At 55.5% G+C, this 21317-nt stretch overlaps 1 protein-coding gene across 2 annotated transcripts; it reads left to right on the forward strand.

The window, feature by feature from the left end:
- The first annotated feature begins 41 nt into the window (after positions 1 to 41).
- Gpr35 (G protein-coupled receptor 35) lies at positions 42 to 21001 on the forward strand. Of its 2 annotated transcripts, XM_010606610.3 has the most exons (3): positions 42 to 2941; positions 3269 to 3425; positions 18384 to 21001. In XM_010606610.3, the coding sequence occupies exon 3, from the start codon at positions 18394 to 18396 to the stop codon at positions 19312 to 19314; it is 921 nt and encodes a 306-aa protein (XP_010604912.1). In that variant the 5' UTR covers positions 42 to 2941; positions 3269 to 3425; positions 18384 to 18393; the 3' UTR covers positions 19315 to 21001. The 2 variants fall into 2 exon arrangements, with proteins under 2 accessions (XP_010604912.1, XP_010604911.1); XM_010606609.2 differs by lacking the exons at positions 42 to 2941; positions 3269 to 3425 and adding an exon at positions 16012 to 16383.
- The last annotated feature ends 316 nt before the right edge of the window (positions 21002 to 21317 follow it).

Consider the following 21317-nt stretch of genomic DNA (forward strand, 5'->3'; position numbering starts at 1 on the left):
ACCACGGGCCTGGTGCTCAACAGGCTTCCAGAGGCTAACAAGGCGGGAACAGATGCTGTTGTAAACTGTTTATTACTTGAAATCTTTCTGACATGTGATTTTATAAATAATCAGGAGCAGTTTACAAGTGGGTCTTGTTCATGAACCCGGGGCTGAACCCACTCCCCAGCAAGGTGGGGAGGGCCACCTGGGCTCCAGGATGGGGTCCTGTGGGGCCTGTCAGACTTTGCAGGGACATAGACCAGTGCTGGACTTGGGTGAGGGGTGTGGTCCTGGCCATCAGGACAGGCTGGTGGGAGGGTGATGAGAAGCCCTCCGGTTTTCCCCTGCCTGTGTCCCTCAGCTGAGGTGCCAGCCATGCTGCCTTGGGGACACTCCTGAGTGGCTGTGCTTAGGATGGGTTGTGCCCTTGTCCTACCCTGTGCCCTGGGTTCACACATCCTCCTGCCCCTGTAAGGGAGGCTAAACTGCGTCCACTCCTGGCGTGCTACAGGTGGTGTGCTGTCCACTCACAGGCGTGGGCTGCGCTGATGGAGCCACACACTGAGCAACCCAGGGCAGGGTCAGAGCCCACCAGGCCCCTCTGGTTAGGAGCACAGGATGGCGCCGGGGCATCCTTCAGGAGGACACATGAGGCCTTGGGCTCTTGGGGCCATGTTTTCTACCCCTAGGACAAAGGTTTGGGCTGGTGGACTGGTTCCCAGAGGGCCTGGGCATGAGGCGACTGGCAGGAAGGTGGGACATGAACGGGTCCTCGTTGTGACCAGGCTGAGTTGCCCTGGGAGGCTGTGTGGGTCCTGTGGCTTTGGGTTAGGGGCCTGTGGCTCACAAACATCTACATGTCCTTCGTGGTGTTCAGCCAGTGTGGAGAGGACCCCATACCTGTCGGACACTGGTCACTTGCTGTGGCCCTTCCTTGAGGACCAGCTCTTCTCCAGCCACGGCTGAGGTGCCACGTTGGCCAGGACTGGGCTCCCTGTTGTCACAGGTGCCCTTACCACCATTGCCTGGCCGGCCAGGGGGTCCTGGCTGCTGGGCCCTGCATTGCTCCTGCTGGCCTCCTACAGCTCGCTGGGTGCCCCTTTGTGTCTCTATCCTTGCCATTGTGACTGACTTCTGGCTTCTTGTGGACAGAAGGTACCACCTCTTCTAGGTCTGGGCTCTCCCACTGCCGACCAACCTGCACGAAGCCAGCACTGACCCAAGGGCTGGCGTGTGACCGGGACCTCTGGGGGGCGTACCTGTAGTTGTTCCCACCCCATGGCCCCTCCTCCCGCCGCCTCAGAGGCAGCTGCAGGCCACTCTGGTCTGTGCATCTGAGCACCACTTCCGGGCCCTGCAGTGCACCCCTGTCTGCTGGGCACCTTCCAGCTCAACCTGGAGCAAATTTAGCCTTTGGCCGGGACGGGTGTACTGGGGCCGGGGCCTACATCACCCACCCAGTGATAAGTCTTTGCCAGCAGGCAGTGAGTAGCCTGGATTGAATATGGTGCTGCTCTTTTCTTGAAACACATGCTAGGTCAGCATTTGGGGCGAGATGTCTGGTCGGGAAGAAGAGGAAGGGGGTCCCCAGCCACCCTGACAGGGGCTCTGGAGAGTACATGACCTGCTGAGAGGGCACGGGCCTGGGGAGCCTAGCCTTTAGGCACCACTCAGCGTGGGAGCCCAGAGGACCAGTGCCAGCCTGCCCCCCAGCCAGCACGGTTCTCACTCCCCCATGCCCCTTGGCAGCGTTTCCTTGCTCAGTGTCCCAGGACAGCCACCGCTGGACCTGGCCTGATGGCTGACCTGAGGGAGCTCCTGCCGAGCCCTCTGGCTCTTGGGAGACGATCAGGTGCCAGCCACAAGCTGTGCTGGATGCCATTTCCCTGCCAGCCTGCATCGGGCTGGAGGTGTAGAGACCTGGGGGTAGTGGCTGGAGGCCATCTAGTTCCCGACCGCCCCACCCAGCCTCAGAGCCCAGGGGTGCTACCCTCCCCAGGCAGTGCCAACAGCCAGGCACCTCCTGGCCTGCAGGGGGCGCACTTGAGCTACAGCCTCCCCAGATCCCTCACCCAGGGCTGTCCCAGCTCTTCCAGTCCATCTGCCCATGTGCAGCAGCTCCCATTCCCATGTTTGCTGGAAGGCTGTTGATTTCCGTGAAGGAGGAAGTAAAACATTTCCTCACTGGGACCCCACTGCTCCCAGCTGCTGTATATACTGGTCGGCTCCTAAGAAGCTAACTGTCCTCAGCCGTGGAGCCTGGGCATCCAAGACCTAGGTGCTGGGGACTCGGTGTCCTGGCTACCTTGTGCTGTGTCCTCATTGGGGGGGGGATGAGGGAGCTCTCTGGGTCCCTTTTAGAAGGACATGAAACCCACCTGAGAGCTCCACTCGTGTGACCAAAGGCCTTACCTCATACCGTCTCCTTGGGGTGAAGTTTCAGTCTGGGGGACACAGACGCTCTGCCCCCAGCAATACCCCACCTTCTATACTTTGGTCCTTCCAATAGCCCACAGGGGCCCCAGTAGCCTGTGCTGCTGCCAGGCCAGCGCTGCCCTGAGAGAAATAAAGCTGCTGTCTCCAAGTCCTCTGCCCTGGCAGACACCTGCGCTCTGCAGAACCCCAGAGGGCAGCCTGGCCTTTCCATGGGATTAGGGCTGTATCCAGGACTGGCCCAGATGGGGCCCCAGTGACAGCAACCCTGCTAAGCATGCCATGTTGGACGCAGAGTCCTCAGGAGCAGGAAGTGACAGGTGGCCAGGCCATTCCAGCTGGGCAGGTCGTCATGTGTGGGATCACCTGCTTCCTGAAGACTTTGGCCGGCTCCACTGCTCCTCCCGGTGCTACTTCCTGCTCTGTGGAGCCATATCCTGCCCAGCCTGGCTGTGCGTCCCCTCTCTATCCTCACTGTCCCTCCATCCTAGGACAAACTCAGCCATAGAGGCGCAGAGCTTCTGGGGTGAGTATCTCCATCCTGTACCCTGAAAGCAGGTGGTCCTGGGAGCCTGGGCAGGGCAGGGAATCATGCGCAGGAGGTGGGACTGGCGGGGTGCCCAGTGGGCCACGCACCCAGGGGTCGTGATTCTCCCGTTTATTATCACTTGCCCAGGGCCCCGTGGGTGCCTCGGATTTTGCTGGGAGGTTCTCCACCTGTTAGTCACAGGGCTCTGTGCAGTGGGCCAGGAAGCTGGCTGCCAGGGAAGGGCAGCTAGCCGGTCCCCATGCCCCAGAGTTCCCAGAGCCAGGCATGTATGCCAGGTGACGTGGACTCGTCCTCACCCTCCAGGCCCAGCAGGACACAGCATGAGACTCTCCAGTCCCCCCATCTCACCGCCTGCCATCCCATCATGGTGAAGACCCTCAGGGTGCGTGTCACCGGTAGCTACGGAGGTGGCCAAGACATCTGCTTCCCTGTGGTGGTATACAGGATAGTCTGCACACAGGTAAGCCTTGAGGATGGATGGGCGCGGGGTGGCCTGTGCCCTGGCAGTCTGGGGCCTTAGCTGGCGGTGATCTCTGTGGCCAAGATGGAGGAAGCAGGGGCATGGGGGTGGGTGGGTGGAGGAGCAGCCAGGGGCTGGGGCACACAGAGACAGCGTCCTGGAACCTGGGGCTCGGGGCTGACAGTGGGAGGCTGACACCCACTTTGCGTGTATTCTGTCTCAGTTTCTCTCAGTAGTATTTATTTCATAGCTGTGAGAATACACACTGCCAATACTTCAGATGGTGTTGTATTTTCAGTTTTACTTTCCAAGTGTTTGTTGCCAGCACACGGAAATGCATGGTTTTGGTTTACCATCTAGTACGCTATAATTTTGCTGAATAGCTTATAGATTCTTTATAGTTTATAGTTTCTTTTGGGTTTTTTTTTTTCTGGTAAATTCTGTAGAATTTTCTACTGCACAATTACATCACAGGTGACAATATTTTTACTTCTCCTTTCCTGGCTGTGTTTTTCCCCTTCTAGCATTAAAATGAGTCTTAAGTTCCTGGGATACTTGATGATACATGATTGGATTTACATATTGCTAGATTTAATTTGTTATAAGGATCTTCATGAGTATGTTGTTTGCTTTGAAAATATTTGGGTATTCTTTAGGTGGCTTATATCTTTTTGTTATTGTTTCTAACTAAGTTATGCTGTGCTAAGACTCATGTGGCCTAGTGTGTCATCTTCTCTGGAGAATGTTTAGTGTTGTCTGGGAAAGATTGTCTCTTTTGCTGTTTTCATTGTGGGGCTCTATGAATCTCAACTGTTAGTGTTGTTGAGTTTAATGTGCCCTTCTTAACTGCTTGTTTTGTGAGTTACTGTAGGGAGTGGGTCACAATAACTCATAACTGTGGGTCTCTCTCCTAGCTCTGTTTACTTCTTTTTTTTTTGGTACTGGGGGTTGAACTCGGGACCTGGCACTTTCAAGGCAGGCAGTGACATCACTGAGCTAAATCCCCAGCCTGTATTTACTTCATTTAAAAAAATCTCTATAATCAAGTACATTTTTCTTAGAATTGTTTGTTATCTTTCTTTTAGGTACTAGGGATCGGACCCAAGGCCTTTGTGCTGAGTTACACCCCACTCCTTTTCATCTTTTATTTTGTGAAAGGGCCTCACTATTAAATTACCTTGCCTGGACTGGAACTTGTGATCTTCCTTCCTTAACCTCTAAATGCTGGGATTACAAGCGTGTTCCACCATGCCCAGCTGAGAACTGGCAGATATCCTAATGAATTGATTCTTCTATCATTGTAAAATATTCCTTTTCTTAAGATTACTGCTTGTATTTGTAACTTTTTTTTTTTTTTTTTTTTTTTTTTTTTGCAGTACTGGAAATTGAACCCAGGACCTCACACCATGCTAGGCCAGTACTCTATATCCCTGAGCTACATCTATTCCCAATTCTTATTTTGAGACAGTCTTGCTAAGTTGTCCAGGCTAAGCTCTAACTTGTGACCCTTCTACGCCAGCCTCCTGAGTCGCTGGGATTATATATCTTTGCCACTATGCCTGGCTCTAATTTTTCCTTGTATTTCAAGTATGTATCAGGTAGATAGCATATTATCATTCCTGACCTTTAAGTCGAACTTGATAATTTTTGTCTTTTTCTTGGATCATTTATATCCATTACATTTAGTGCAATGATTGATGTAATTAGGGTTTATACATACCATCTTGCTGTATTCTATGCATCTCTTGTGTTATTTGTATTCCTCCTTTTTTCCTGTCATCTTTACATTGTTTTATATTTAGTTTATCTTCTCTATTGGCTTATTTACTGTGCCTCTTTGTTTTGTTTTCTTAATGGTTGCTCACTGTGATGGGGAACCTTTTAGAAACCGAGTGTCCATGCTGCAACCCATGGTGGACTCACTTACACAAAGTGCCAGTGCTGCAGTTCAGCCTGAAGACAAGGCTTTAGTTTAGAAAAAATAACTCATCCAGCTCACTATGGCATTGCAAAGAGGACTCTGTGTGCCCACATGGCACACATGCTATAGTGTACCACCACTGCTCCAGGGCTTGTAACGTGCATATCTAACTCCTGCCAGTGGTTAGAGGTGGGGATGGACTCAGGAGTGACATTCAAATCCAGAAGAAAGATTAGGTCTGGGGTGATGAAGTGGTCAGCTTGGGACAGTGAATGCTTCCGCTGCGTCCCAGAGAGGACACCCAGTAGGCAGGGCCCTTCATGGTCCATTGCTCACCCAGAGGCCTGGGCTGGAGCTGACAGTCTGGGGTCATGGGCACAGGGGTTTCTCTGTCACTTCCCCAGCTTTGGGCCACAGAGACAGCGTGGAGGGAGGTGGGGCAGAGGAGAGCAGCCCTGCGTGTAAGGGGAGGCAGTGGGGAGATGCACCCCCAGATCAGGCCCTGCCTCCTAACAGCACAGTCAGCTGGACAGATGGGCCCTGGGAGAAGCACAGTGCCCCTAGGACCAGTCACCTTCCAGGAGCCACACCTCCAAGCCCCTGACGGTTTCCAGCCAGTCTCGACCTCACCCATAAGGGTGGCAGTGGCAGTGGCAGAGTAGCGTCTGCTCGCTGAGTGGTGCTGGGACTAAGCCTATGATCCCAGCATCATAGAGTCCCACAAGGACCACAGCAGGGTGTGGGAAGAGAGGCCAGAGAGGAAAGAGCAAATGTCACAGGGTGACTGTGCGTCAGAGGCCACAGAAGGAAGTGGCCTCTGCGGTGTGAGATCTCAGGGCAAGCTGCAAGTGCCTGTCAAAGGTCACTCCGCCCCTCCCCTTATGGTGGAGAAGCCTTTGTTTATACCCATTCAGCATCTTCTTAAAACACTTATAAACGGAACCACACCGTCAGCTGCCAGGTGCTGGCAGGTGGAAGGAGGGTGTGCACTAGGGTCCTGGGAGAGATGGGCTGGTGGCTGATAATGGTGGGACCCAAAGCTCCACAGGCCCAGCACTGAGGGGCTTTGAGGACAGTGACACTATGAGTGGGGCACTTCAGGGGGCTCCAGAGGGTGAGGTCAGGGGATCAGCTGGTCACTGGCCACAGGTGGGGCCCACATCCTCCTGCAGGGTCCACAGGAAAGGTTCTCATGAGCCCCACGATGGGTGCTCAGGGCAGGGTTTCTAGGCCCCACTGCTCCCAGGGCCCCATACAGACTCCTTCCCCAGGGTGCTCTCAGCTGTGGATCTGCACAGCTGCTCAACCTGGTCTCCGCACCTCGCCGTAGGCTTCCTAGAACTCACCCTGCCCCGGCCATGACCTGAACCGCAGGAGAAGGGCAGGAAGCTGCACATAGCTCAGGGGCCTTGGCAGAAGTAAAAGCAAGGGAGAGAGGGTGGAGGGATGGTGCTGCTGCTTGTGGGGGCGGAATGAAGATGGACAGGGGAGAAGCAGAGGCTGTGAGTGCTGTGAGGGTGTGCAGTTAGGTGAGTGCGGACTCTGTGTGTGTGTGTGTGTGTGTGTGTGTGTGTATACAGGGAGAGGGTCCTGCATGCCTTTGAGTTACTAGAATGAGTAAGCACCAGACAGACAAAAAATATTTCCTGAAGACTCGGGTCTCCCCCACTTATTTCTAAGGCTAAACATGACCTGAACCTGACTCCAGCCTGGCCCTCTCTCCAACCTCAGAGGCACATGCAGAGATTCCTCTCCCTGCCCGTTCCCTGCCTGCACCTCCATTCTGCAGACCCATTGTGGCAGCCTGGGCCAGTCCTTCCAATTCTGTCCTCTGGACTTCCCTGGGCCTTGAGTGTGGCACTCCGGGGCCCTGTTCCCACCTGGGCAGCGTGGGGCTGGAACTGGTTGCAGAGACTGGCACCACCTGAGCTGGTGGAGGTGCCTGGGCTCCTGGTGCTGAGGAGCCCTCTGCCCCAGGTCCCTCTGACCCTCTGTAGAGTGGGCACCATCTCCCAGGCATTGGTAGCTCCTGGCTCAGCTGGGGCCTCCTGGGGTTGGGCCAGGTAGAAGCAAGCTGGCCAGAGCTGCCTTTCCCCCGAGGGGACCATGTGTGTGCACCTTGCACTCATGCAATGCATGTGCTGAGGAATACTGTATCATATACATGCATGCATGTGTATGTGTATAGGTGTATGCATGTATGTCTGCATATGGGTCTGTGTGTGCAAATGTATATAGGCGTGTGGTGTGTACACACACAAGAATAGTACGTGTGTACCTGTGCACAGTGTGTGCGTATGTACATGTGTCTGCATGTATCTGCTTACATGATGCAGCTGTGTGTGCGTGTGTACATGTACTACACATATATGGGTTCATGTGTTTCTGGATCCACATGTGTATGTGTATGCATGTCACCAGTGTGCTTGTACCTGTGTACAAGTGAAGGAGGCACATTCACCTGCCACACCAGACCAGTCAGGCCAAGTGCCATCTTCCAGCCAGTACCTGCCGAGGCCAGCTTCCAGGCCCTGGTGCCGGTCCCTCCTAGACACTGTCTGCCAGGGCCCCTCGAGGCCATTGTCAGCACTGCCACGGGTCGGGAACGAGTCAGCTGCTTCCCACTTCTACTGTGGTGTGTAGCAGGGTATGTGGCCACCTTTGCTTTTACTTTAGAAATTTCAGATGCATGCAAACAGAGTGTAAGGAATCCCATGAGTCCACTGGCCATCCACGGCAGAGACTGTAAGGTCCAGTGTTACTTCCTGCCCTCCACCGACTTGCCCACATGTTCTGAAACAACTGCCAGGCATCATGTCATTGCAGCCACAGAACAGTGGTATGAACAAGGTGATTTACAGACTTAAATGCACAGCCACTGCTACTTCCCTTTATCCAAGAGACCTGCCCGAAGCTGCCTTGCAGCAGGGGAGAGATTGGGCTCCACTCCCATCTTACATTAAAAAACAATTTCCTTGACTGAACTGGGCCGGAAGCGCAATTCCAGGCCAGGACCCTGTGAGTGATCTTAAGCTGGACTACAGGTGGTGGAGCCCACACCACCGCTGACTAAGGCCTTGCCCATCCACTGCTTCCTTTTTCTGTCTTCTGCCCTCTGCTTGGCCCCGCCCCCCAGCCCAGAGCTCAGCCTGGACGTCAGCCTGGACGTCAGCCTTTCTCCTGCCCACAAGTCTCCCTCACTGCAGTCAGCTCTAGGTGCTAGGCAGATCTGGGTGGCTTTTGTTCTCGGTAAGACCGTGTCCTAAGCAATGTGCCTTCACACCGGAGCAGATGTGGCCGTCTCAGTCTGATGCCAGCAGCTGCCGGTGATCATCTGTACAGCTGCAGCCTCTAGGGGGACAGCGTCCCAGTCCTTGGAGGGTAAACACACAGAATAAGGCCAACAGGCAGACAAAAACTGACACACCTGCCATCCCAGCACTCTGAGAGGCCTAGATAGGAGAATTCAGAATCAGAGCCCAGCCTGGGTTACCTAGCAACTTAGCAAGACCCTGTTGTAAAATAAAAATTAAGTGAGGGCTCCTGTCTTGACAGCACAAGGTCCTGAGTTTGATCCCCAGTACCAAAAAAAAAAAAAAAAAAATTAAATGAGGGCTAGGGGTGTAGCTCAATGCAATAGGCCATGGGTTCAGTCCGCAGCACTGTTAGAAACCTTGGGGTTAGTAACAAGAAACATGACAGACAACGCACTGACTGACCCTAGTGTTGGCTGCAGTGACACAGTATTGTTTGTGAAATCATGATTTTCTGATCCCGCCCCCGACGTCATTTAAGGGGAAAGGTACGTGTTAAAGAGAAGCATCACCAGCTGTCAGGCCATGCAGAGGTAGGGTTTGTGTGAAGAGGTAGAATAAACGCTTGATTTTTTTACCTTTACTTACTAGTTTTAAAATCACAGCTCTTTTCCTAGCATCTTCCACATATGAATAATGCCTTTTAAAAAGTGTAATTACAAAGTCAGGAATCAGGCAGTTTTATGCTCCAATTCAGGAAACTTGCCTTTGCCGCCTAGTCCAGTCCCCTGTCCAGCAGCAGCCTGGAGGGGGATTCTGGAGCCTCTTGGTGCTGTGGTTGCCACACATCCTCCAGCAGGAAGACAGCAAGCTGCCCACACCCTCCCACCCGGTCCCAGGCCGGCTGGCTGACAGAAAACCGCTGTACAGCTCATCACTGGTTTGGTCCTGACGGTGGCAGAACTGAGAAGCATCTCTGCTTTAAGGCACATCCTGAATCCAAACTGACCCTTTCTACTGAAACTCAGACCTGCATAGCTTTTACTTAGCTTCCATAACACACTGCGCCTCCTTTAACCCATACCAAAAAGCTTGAAGTACTCAACTATTCAACATTTTACTCTAAAATACTCACACTATTCAAGTAATGGTAGTAGCACTACCACCAACAGTGTGATTACTGAAAACAGTTTGAGATTTAAGTGTATGTTTACATTTTCCCTTTAAAATTCCTCTGCATATTTCTGTGTATTTACACTGGACCCTGAAGTTATGACCTGCCTGACATACAGACAGCTTGGGCCCATAGATGGCATGGGGAGGAAGGATTAGAATTTTAGTTTAAAAAAAAAAAAAAGAATTTTAGTTTTAACTTAGGACCAAAGTCTTGAGTTACAATGAAACACCAGCTGCTTGTGCTTCTAGATGGTCTCAGATACAGATTTAAACCTTAAAGAGCTCTGGAAGGAACATTTCAATGTCCTTTCCTGTGTGGGGTTGAGAAATCCTGGGCCAGTGTCTCTCTAAGGACACCGAACTCTGCCTGTGTATCGGAGAGATTCTGAGGGCTGGGTAGAAGAGCCTGAGCCTTCAGTCAACCAACTTGAGTTACAACCAGCCCTTAGGAACAGATTGAGTTCATAAGAGTCCACTGTATATCTATGAGATGTGATAAAAATATATCATGAATGTTTACATTTTATAATTTTTTTCCTCTGGGGATTTAGCTCAGTGGTGCCACTGCCTGACTCACAAGCGCAGGGTCCTGAGTTTGATCCCCAGTACCAAAATTTTTTTTTCCTACATTAAAAAATGTATTAGATCCAGGTATGGTGGCACTTGCCTATGATCCCAGCACTGGGGAGGCTGAGACAGGAGAATTATGTGTTTGAAGCCAGCCTACACAGAAAAACCCTGAGTCAGAAAACACAATAAATTATTTTTCTATCTTAGAGTAAAAGACATTGCCATTAATCCTCCTCAGAATCTGCCCTTTGCTTTAAACAAATTTCTCTCATGGCTCTTGCCACTGTTTGAAGCAGTTCTGGCAGTCCTTTCTCAAGAGTGTCTTTATGAGGTGTGGTGAAAATATAATGAATGCTGCTGAGCACCATCCAACAGAAAAGCAGCTCATAAAAACATGGCACTGTGTCCCCATCCACCTCATTCACCGGATCTGGTGCTGTGTGACTTCTCCGTCTTACCCAAAGTCAAAACGACCATGAAAGGAAAACATCTGGAATAGATTCAGGACTTGAGGCAGCCAGGACAGTGCAACTAAAGACATTGATGAAAGAGAATTCCAGAGCTGCTGCAGAGAGTGGCAAAAACAATGGGCTAAGTGTTCTAATTGAGGTAGAGGATTTTGTGGGGGATGAAAGCAATGTGTCTTTTACTTTAATGAATTTTTAACAATTCTTAAAAATGTTTGCAGTATTTTTCTGATCACAGAAGGAACTGTGTCATGTAGCCACCACTGTCACGGAGTGTAATGCAGAGAGATTATATCAAGATAGAGACAAAACAGTGTTTTAAAATTATTTGGAAAATGATTATTGAAAATAAGGAAAACGATATCTTGCCATCCTTTTTGGAAGAAGGCTAATATAAAACCCAAATAATTAGGTCTTATAATCACTTGGAAGAGAGTGATAGGGTTATATTATCACTTGAAAATGCAAATCAATTAGATTCATGTTGTTTTCAATGTTATGAATTCCTCTTAAAACTTAATTTGGTAGTTATAAATATTTACATAATTCTAAAGCCAAACCTGTGCACCATGGTGTATGCACCAAAGCCTCACTTCCCCATTCCCACCTGTCTCCAATCCCACACACACAGTTTGTGGCAAATCTTTGTGGGCGCCCCTGCTCCACCCTGTGCCATCTTAGACATAGCGAGCCCGGGTATGGGCCTCCTCTTCGCTCTCTCAGCTCTCAAGACTCCTTGGTCCCTGCCCACCAATAAGCAGAAATGACTGAGGAGTTCCCAGAACTCACGCTTCTCTCTTCAAGGCAGCAGCGAGTGTCTTCTCCTGTCTTCTGCACACCACATGCAGTGCCTTCGTTCCCACATCTGTGAACCATGGGTTCCCACATCTGCCAGCGGGCTTCTTGCCAGCCCAGGAGGAAGTTTCTCAGAGGGCTGGTGCTCTGGGTGTGGGAGGAAGGGACTCAGGAGAAGCTGGCAACTGCATCTCTCAAGAGGTGGAGGACCCCGCTGCTGTCTGTCCTGGGTGCTGTGCACCGTGCATTGACGCTCACCCTGGATGTCATCCAGCCAGCCCCTCGGGGGCTGCTATCCTGCTGTGGACAGTGGGGAGTCCCTCATGGAGAGGGCTGCGGCAGGAGTCCATGCGAGACAGGAGGGGCTGCAGCCCCCTGCCACCAGACTCCTCCAGAGAGCAGGACACCCCCCAGAATGTGGGGGCCCTTTGGGGTCTTAAGCCACCCTCTGCCCAGGATGCCTGTCAGCAGGAGGGGCAGTGGCCTGGGACAGGGGTTGCGGATGGAGGGCTTCGCTTGGGATGGGGGCAGCACTGGGGAGGCGGCTGGGGCAGGTGCAGAGCTGCCCAGGGCTGAGTGAACCATCGAGGTGTTGAGGAAGACCGGGAGCAAAGGGCACCACTGGGCACTGTGGGTACTTAGAGGAGGGTGGCTGCCCCTGAATGGCCAGCGGGGGCCCGTGGGCTCCTACAGTGGAAGAGCTAATGAGGGGATGGCACCCTGGGGACCCACTCAGAGTCCTGCACCTCCTCCTCAGCACCTCAGGAACTCCTCCCCATGTGTCCCAGGCCATCCTGTGGCAACTTCCTCCTCTTTCCATGGCCTCCCTTGCTCAAGTCTGCACACTGCCCTAGTCCACCTCAGGGATCTGGCCAAAGGGAAGGGTACCAGAGGGCTCCAGTAGAGCCTAGAGGAGGCTGGCCGGGGGAGGGAACCAGAGCTGCGGGGCAGTGAGGCGGCCAGTGAGGGAAGCAGGCATCTCAGCTCCCTTGAGCCTGCCTCATGGTTAGTGATGGGCATGGGCTGGGTCAGGGAAGAGGGCTTGGCCTCAGTGATCCCCCTGGGAATTCCCAAGTTGGGTTTCTTCTTTCTGCCTTTTGGTGAGTCCTGTTGAAGTGCTAACTTTGAATCCGCTTAAGAAGAAAGCACAAGCATGTACATGTGGCAAGATAGCACCAGAGATCTGCAGACCAGGCCTAACGGTCTTGAGGGGTCTTGCTGGGCTCTCCCATCACCCTATCCCTCCCTGCTGTGCCCATGCTCAGCCACAGCAGTGCTAACCCCACACGTGTGAGGGTGGACAAGTGGGCAGGTAGGGACCCAGGCACCACAGAGCACTGCCACTACCCTCGGACCCTGTCCCCCCAGAGCCACTTCCTGTCCCCAGTTCCCACTGATGCTGTGATCTTGGGGTGTGGTGGTGCCCAAGGGGACACTCTGCACACAAGTCACATAGATCATCCTAGGTCACACAGATGGGGCAGGCTGGGGTGCCACCATCTGGGGCCCAGCATGGGGCAAGTACAAGACAAAGCTGCTGGTCTTGTGGCCATTACTGCATGTCACCTGGTCACCTGTCAGCCTGGCCACTGAGGGGCTTTGTCCTCCCCTTCCTCAGCAATATGCTTTTCTACTTCCATACACTTTTCACCATAGAAAACTTAAAATACACACAAGCATATAGAGTTTACAAGACAGAGCCCATCCTGGCTACTCCGCCCCACAATCGCCTCTGCCGTGACTGCTCCTTCTAGAGCCCTCTCCAAACCCTATCCCCTTTAGAGTCTTCCAGGTGAGCCCTCCCCGTCAGTCACTTCTGAGGGACGTGAGTATGTGTGCATTTCTGGCTGAATGCTTCCCTGTCACTCTGTTCCCCGAGGAACCTGCTGATTCTCAGCTCCACCATTCACTGCCCTGAAGAAACCGTTCCCAGTCAGGGTCCCCACAGAGGCAGGGACCACACTACTCCCAGGCAGTGTAGCTTCTCCCAGGGGATGTGGCTAGACTACAACTTAGCCCGGCACGCTGCAGAAGGGACTGGAAGCAGTAGTGGGGGTTAGAACCAACCAGGAGAGGGGCTTAGCCTGGGAAACATCCAGACAGGGCCCCTCAGAGTCAGGGATGCAATGACAGGAGACAGCCAGGGTGTAGACAGCAGCCTCAACGTCCCTGTTGGGAGGGAAGAGGTCAGGCCTGAGAGCAGAGGGCTCCAGCCAGCAGAGAACCCTCATGTTGGGGACTGAGGCAAAGGCTCAGGCAGGGGCCAAGTGTGTAAGTGGAGTGGAGGGCCTCCCATCTGCTGCTGCCACACTTCCTGTGGCAGGGCCGTGTCGTGCCTCAAGGGAGTTATGACTATGATGTGGAACGGCCTGGCGCAGGAGACTGAGGCCAGGGGTGCGGAGTGGGCTCATCTGCTCCTGCTGCTGCCTCTCGTGGGCCCTGTCCCCACCTCAGCACAGTGATGCTAGAGGCAGTTAGCAGGCTTCGGGGGAGGGGAGCTTCCCGGAGATCAGCACTTCCAGGTCTGGCTCTGAGAAGTGGGGAACCGAAAGTCTTTGAAGAGAATGGGAAGCGGGTCACATCCTCAATATACCCAGTGTGGCAGTGTGGGAGCGGCAAGGCCCTGCTGTCCCCTGGGACAGGGTCTCAGATGGGCAGGTAGAGCCCTGGCACTTACAGGAACCAAACAAACTGTCAAGATAAACAACACTTGGTGTGTTCTCTTCACAAGAGCAGTGTATAATCCATGCTAGTTAAAGGGCCAGCATTTTAGAAAAGGCGGGGTCAGTCTCACTGGCTCCTGGAGGAGGCACAGTGCCCCAAGACAGCCCTGAGGGACTGGAGCCCAGGAGCCAGTCTATAGGCCCAAGCACTTGCCCTCCACTGGGCCTCTCTGGGGTCTTCTGCTCTTCCAGGTTGGGCAGGATCCTACAGCCTGGAGCAGCTCCGTGGGTGACTCAGTTTCCACAGAGGGCCGTCCAGAGGCTCAGAGAGGAGGGGATGGGGAGGTAAAGAGGGTTCCCACAGACCCACCAGGGGCACACACAGCGCAGCAAGGCACCTGGGTGAAGGGCCTGGGCATCCCCCATGCTCCATGGGACGGCCTGGAGGTGGTGCTGGGCCAGATGCCGAGGAAGGAGGGGACAGCCTGGTGGGGCCAGCTGGGGGCAGGGTGAGCAGTGGGGGTGTGGAGGGGTGGGAGGAGGCTGGCTCTGCAGAGCACAGTGAGGGTGGTGCCTGGAGCCTTGGCACAGTCAGAGCTGTGTGCTCAGTGTTCCCAGGGCATCCATGTGCAGTGTGATACCCTCCAGGGCCTGCTGGGTCTCTCAGCTTGGGCAAAATGGGAAACAGAATCAGACGCCTCTCCTGCCTCCTGCCTGGGGGCTACAGGCTCTGGCCCCTCTGTCTGTGACGACACAGCCCAGATATGGGCTAACATTACCCAAAATGTCACTCTTTTGCTACTGTCTTATCACTTCCCTCCTTACTGGGACAAGATAGTGACTCCTGCCGCTGAGAAGAGGTTTATTTTGGCTCACGGGTTAGAAGTTTCATTCCTTCTATAGTCAGTGGCAAGATGGACAGGCCTGGGCAGAGGACAGCTGTTCACGGCATGGCCAACAGGAAGCAGAGAGAGGGCAGTTCTGAGGTGGGTTGCCCGGTGGGGACCATCGGAGTGAGGGGCACAGTGCTGGGCAGGCCCCCCTCACAGGCCGCAGGCCTGCCCACCCAGCCCAGAGCCCTCTGCCCTGCATGTAGCTTCCCGCCATGCCACAGGGGGCTGAATGCAGGGCATCACCACCTGCAGTCCAGTCCACCAATGACAGTGGTAGGGTGGGGATGGAACCCTGGCCTGGCAGCACCCAGAGGTGGGCTCTGAGGCCAGGAGAGGCAGGGTGGAGGGCACCTCCCCACCACCAAGTATTGCAGCCCAGGGTGGGGTCCCCATGACCTGGCCAACATGGCCAAAAGAGGGATTCGAGTGCTGTCCTTGGGACCTGGGTCTAGGACGGGAGTGGGTGGGAGCCAGCCAAGGGCTCCTTGGGGCTCTCAACAGGAAGCTGGACCCGAGGATCAAGAGAGTAGTGCCAGTTTCAGACCTGACACCCGTTGTTCCACTCTGGGCCACCGGCTCCTCTGGGCCTCAGTTTCTACCTCTGGAGTGGGGAGAGGTGGGACTGCTGCTGTCCCAGAGAAGTGCTGGGTTGGAGGCTATGGGGCCCATGGTGAGCTGGGGACGGATGCAAGGAGAGCACCCTCAGGCTTACAGGGGCTTGGGTGCCCTGGGCTGGGTGCTCTGGCCAGGCTTCTGGAGAGATGGGTTTGGGTTGCAGAGGGCAGGAGAGGCTGCCCTGGTGTGTCTGTCCCTGCATGAGCCTGGCCCCATGTTATGCTTCCCCTGCCAGGGAGGGGTGTGGAGTGGCTGCTTCTGCCCACGGACAGGGCCAGGGGCAGGGCTGAGCAAGGCGGCAGGCTGTCTCCGCACTGAGGTGCAGCGAGGGGGAGCCTGTGAGGGTGGAGACTGTGCTCAGAGCAAACACCACACCACAGCTCACTGGCATGGTGCAGCCAGAGAGAGACAGAGAGAGTGTGTGTGGTGCACGCAATTTCTGTCCTGGAGCTGCCACTCCAAGCCTGCCCTCCCCACTGGGCCCGCCCACCTCAAGGAGGGACACAGCCTGGGGGTGGCCAAGCCTACTCTGCCTCCACACCCACAAGGCAGCACAGCTGAGCTCCGTTAGACGGCTCAGCCTGGAAGCCACTGATGACGACAGGTGGGTACCAGCATATGGCTGGGGCCGGGGGACTAGGGGGCCTGGAGCCGGGGTCTTAGCCAGTGAGCCTGTGCTGGGGTCTTCCAGAATGGGCCAGGGCTCTGCCAGTTTCCCTCAGGGCTGGCCAGGTTCTCTGGGGCCCCTCAGAGTGGGTTAGGGCTCTGCAGGGGCCTGGACCCTTGGGGTGGAGACTTCTTGAAGGAACAGCAACATGTGTACCAGCTGGATGAACATGCTGCCCTCTGAGAGGCCTGGGGTGCTCTCTAGGGGTCTCAGGGCCTTGGTGTACACCCTATTCAGACCTGAACTCAGTGGTGACCTGTGCCAGATAGAAAGTGACCGTGTGCTTCCCCTGATTTGAGCATGGCTTCACAAGCCACATTGCAGCCTGGGGTCCTGAGGGTCTCTACATGGGGGCCGCTACGATGGCCAGGCACCAGGGCTCTGCACACACACTGCCCCCATGGCTGGGCCTGTGGACAGGGTACCTCGGGGACCCCGGCCAGACAAGCACTGAGACCATGCACTTCTGTCTGGGAAGGGCAACACCCAGCAAGGGAAGCTTTCAGCTTCCTGGGTATGCTGTAAGCAGAGCTTCACATTGGAGGAAGATGGCTGGGAGGTGCCGTGCTGAGTCCTGTACCCTGCCTCCCCGAATTGGGCAGGAAGTCACAGGGACCAAAGTCACTGTTTCCCCAAACCAGGGTCGTGTCAGCTTCTCCAAATGAGCAGGGAACACCCTGAGCACTGGCTGTGTGCGGACAGATGCCACAGATGCTACCATGCACCTGCTGGCAGGGAGAAGGGCAGGGCGGATGGTCCCAGAACCAGACTCCCTGAACTCTTGGGACCCACCCTGAAGGATGAAGGCCAGAGGCTCCTGTGGACTTTGAACTCCTCCAGAGTTTGCGTTCTTCTCCTCCACAGCCCAGTGTTTGTTTTGCTCTAAATGGGAAACCTGGAAGACAGGCTTAGACTTTTTAACCTGCCCCGAGAGGTCCTGGGCTGTGCTGAGGTGAAACTGTCACAAGAGTGAATGTGTGACACGGGCCCAGGGATTCTCCCCTCCTGGTGTGCTGGAGACTGGCACTCAGCCAGGGCTGGCCCTCCCAGGCCAGGGAAGACCTCGGGTGGAGAGGGGGTGCTGGGGGCACTGGGGCTGCCCCGCAAAGAACCAGGGCACAGAACCAAGGCCCATCCTGCCCTCCAGCATCCTGAGGCACTGCCTTGGGATTCTTTCCATTTCATTTTGTTTTTGCAGTGCTGGGGTTTGAACACTGGGCCTTGCCCTTGCAAGGCAAGAGCTCTGCCACTGAGCCACAGCCCCAGCTTCTACAGCCTGAGGATCTCAGACTCGGGGTCCTGGGGGTAGAGCAGTATGGTCAGGAGCAAAGATGGAGAGGAGCAAAGGGCATCGCAGCAGTTGGTGTCGGGAGCTTGAGGGTCTTCTGGGCCCAGCCTGGCTCAGGGTTCCTCTGAACCCCAGCCCTGCTGTGCTGGGCCTTCCTGTCTGAGAAAGGCCAGAGGAGCAGAGCTGGATAGCTCACCAGGACAGGTGCATGGGGAATGGAGGTGCCTCCCCAGCTTGCCCAGGCCCTGTGCAGGGTGGAAGGCGGCCTGGACTCTGCCCTGGGCCAGTTGGGATCCTTAGGCTGGAGGGCGCAGCCTTGGGATCCCTGCTGAGAGCTGTGAGGCTGCCTGAGCTCCTCCAGCTGCAGGGCATGAAGGCCTCCAGCTCCCTTCTGCCCGCAGCAGGCACGTCTAGGAGAGGCGGCTCCCAGCTCCACAACCTTGGACTCAGCCTCTCTGGAGGCCTGGTTTCCCCACCTGTCCATGGAGCAGGTTTAGCCTTTGAGGGTAATGCTGAGCTTTTTACAGTTTCTCTGACTGCTCTGGGGAATTTGAATTCTCTGGACAGTGATGGGGGCTGGTGTGGGCGGCTTTGGAGCAGGGCTGGGCTTCCCCAGGAGGACCCCACCAACCTCTTCCCTCTCCCGCAGCCCGGGGACCATGAACGACACTTGCCAGCCCCTGGGCGGGGAGTACTATCTCAGGATCTTCATCATCACCTACTCGGTGGTGCTGCTGGTGCTCGGCCTGCTGCTCAACGGGCTGGCACTCTGGGTGTTCTGCTGCCGCATGCCGCAGTGGACGGAGACCCGTGTGTACATGACCAGCCTAGCTGTGTCTGACTTCTTCCTGCTCTGCTCCCTGCCCTTCATGCTGCTCTCGCTGCAGGACACCGAGGACACGCTGCGGTGCCAGATCTCACAGGCCATCTACATGGTCAATAGGTACATGAGCATCAGCCTGGTCATGGCCATCGCAGTGGACCGCTACGTGGCTGTGCGACACCCGCTACGTGCCCGAGGGCTCCGCTCCCCTAGGCAGGCACTGGCCGTGTGTCTGGGCCTCTGGATCCTGGTGGTTGGCTCCCTGCTGGTCCGTTTATATCTGGGGCAGCAGGAGGGCGGCTTCTGCTTCCGGAGCTATGCCCGACACAACTTTGGCACTACCACCTTCTCGCTGCTCGGCTTCTACCTGCCACTGGCCGTGCTGGTCTTCTGCTCCCTGCAGGTGGTGACCGTGCTGGCCCGGAGTCCAGCCACCGAGACAGGGCAGGCCGAGGCCACCCACAAGGCAGCCCGCATGATCTGGGCCAACCTGATCGTGTTCGTCGTCTGCTTCCTGCCGCTGCACGTGGTCCTGACCGTGCAGGTCACCATAAGCCCGAGCTCCTGTGCGGCCCGCCAGGCATTCAGCCGCGCCCTCTCCATCACCAGCCAGCTCTCCAATGCCAACTGCTGCCTGGATGCCATCTGCTACTACTACATGGCCAGAGAGTTCCAGGAAGCATCTGCACTGCCTGCCTCCCACAGAAGCCAGGACTCCCAGAACCTGAGCCTCTCCAAGAGCGCGCTGCCTGTGTGACTGCCTGGTGCCTGTGCCAGATAGGGCCCAGGGTCAGCCCTCAGCCTGCCCAAGTGTGGACGGACCCTGGGAATGCAGCACCTGCTCCCCCAGGAAGGGACAGGGATGTGGGCTGAGGACCTCAGGCTGGGGCAACATACCTGCCACCCCCAGAGCATGCAACCTGGGCACTGTGGGTGTTTTGATGGACATCCTTCTGCTGTGCTCCCCCCTGCTGGGATAAAGCTCTCAGCCTTGTTGGTCCAGCGGGACCTGCTGTGGGACTCAGAGTGAGTGTGTGGCTCCAAGGGTTGGGGCCATCTTCCAGGGGACTCTCCAGGCTATACACCTTGGGGCATCCTTGGGCCCTTTCAGCTCTTCCCACCTGGGGAGCTGGTGGGACTGAGGCCAGGTGGGCTGGGTGACACTGTGCTGGCAGGTGTACCTACATGGTTTCCTTGTCTGCTCTTCCTCAAGCGCAAGGCTGGCAGCCACACTTGGGAATGAGAAGGGCACCCCTGAGCCCACGCCGGGTGCATGGGGTGGGTCTGCCCTCCCACTGGGTGTCCTTGGACCCACCCCACTTCTCTGCCTCTGCAAGGTTCTGTGGGGCGGGCCGTGCTCCCAGGCACAGGCTGACCATACTGCACTGCTGTGCTGGGAGGACTCTGCTGGCATTATGCTTGCTTTGTCAAGGTCCTGTGCCTCTGGATGTGGAGGGACAACCCTCGGCTCTCATCTTGCACTGGTGTCCCTGGGGGTGGCCTACAGAAGCTCGCTGGGGCAAGCTGACAGTGGCTAACAGTGCACCCACTTCTGCCCCCAAACCCTCGACCCTGCAGCCCAAGGCTCCAGGACAAGGGGCTGCACAGAGCCAGTGACACAGCAGGAAGCTTCCTGTGTTTTCAACCACTTTGCCACTGTGTCAACACCTGAGCTCCAGAACTCTGAGCTCCGGACTCTGCCTCCTGCTGATTCTCAGGAACGCAGATCCTACTGTGAACTGCAAATTCTTGGATCTGAGTTGTGGCTTCATAGAAGAATCTCATCCTGAAACTACCCCAACCCCTACCCATCCATGGACAAACTTCTACAACACAAGGTTGGGGGTCCCCGGCCTAACTGATCTCCACCTGCTCTCCCTGCCTCTCCCCCTGCAGCAGCTCCCACAGAGCCTTGGCTCCCTCCCTTGCTGTGGAGCCCCCAACAGCTGGGGCACCCAGCACATCCTCCTCCTGGGTCCACTCACCAGCACTTCCAAGGTACTACCCACCCTGGAACCAGGTCCAGTGCCGGTCCCACCCCAGCACCCTGACAGGGGCTCTGCTCTCTCTACCCCAATGGCTAGGCAGCGATGGGGCGGGGGCAGACACAGGAGGTGCCTGTGTGAGAATGCAGGCATAGGTGCCAGAGAGTGGCCGGCCTCAGTCAGCCTGGTGCCCTCTCCCCCTTTCACTGCCCGCTCCCAGCCAGTGATTCTCCTGCATCCCCAGCAGCACTGCCGGCTTCCTGCAGATAGCACCTCCTGGTCACTGATCCCAGCCAGGTCCCCAACCTGTGCTCCTCTCCTGTTCTGCCCCTGCCTTTGAGACGACCCAGAGCCCACTCTGTGACTTGGCCAGGGCACAGCCAAGCAAGTAGTGCCCATGTCCCTGATGCCCACCATCCTGACTTTCATTTCCTTTTTTATTTTATTTTTTATTTTTTTTGAGACAGGTTCTTGCTACACAGTCCAGGCTGGCTTTGAGCTTGCTGTAGCCTGGGCTGGCCTTGAACTCCAGGCAATCCTCCTGCCTCAGCCTCCCAAGTGCTGGGATCACAGGTGTGTGTGGCTGGAATCTTCATCTCCAAGTGACAGGGAAGTCCATGGGAGGCTCCCACCTGAGGATGGGGTTCCTGCCAGGCAGACCGGCTGGGCTGGGTCCAGATTTGGAGGTACAGGGTGACAGGAGAAACTAGGCTGGAGAATTGGCTCAGGCAGACCCAGCATAGGCTGAAGGGCCACCAGTGCCTGAATTTCCTGG

Source organism: Fukomys damarensis, unplaced genomic scaffold, assembly GCF_012274545.1.
Source record: "Fukomys damarensis isolate Sample0158 unplaced genomic scaffold, DMR_v1.0_HiC HiC_scaffold_16, whole genome shotgun sequence".
Taxonomy (NCBI): domain Eukaryota; kingdom Metazoa; phylum Chordata; class Mammalia; order Rodentia; family Bathyergidae; genus Fukomys; species Fukomys damarensis.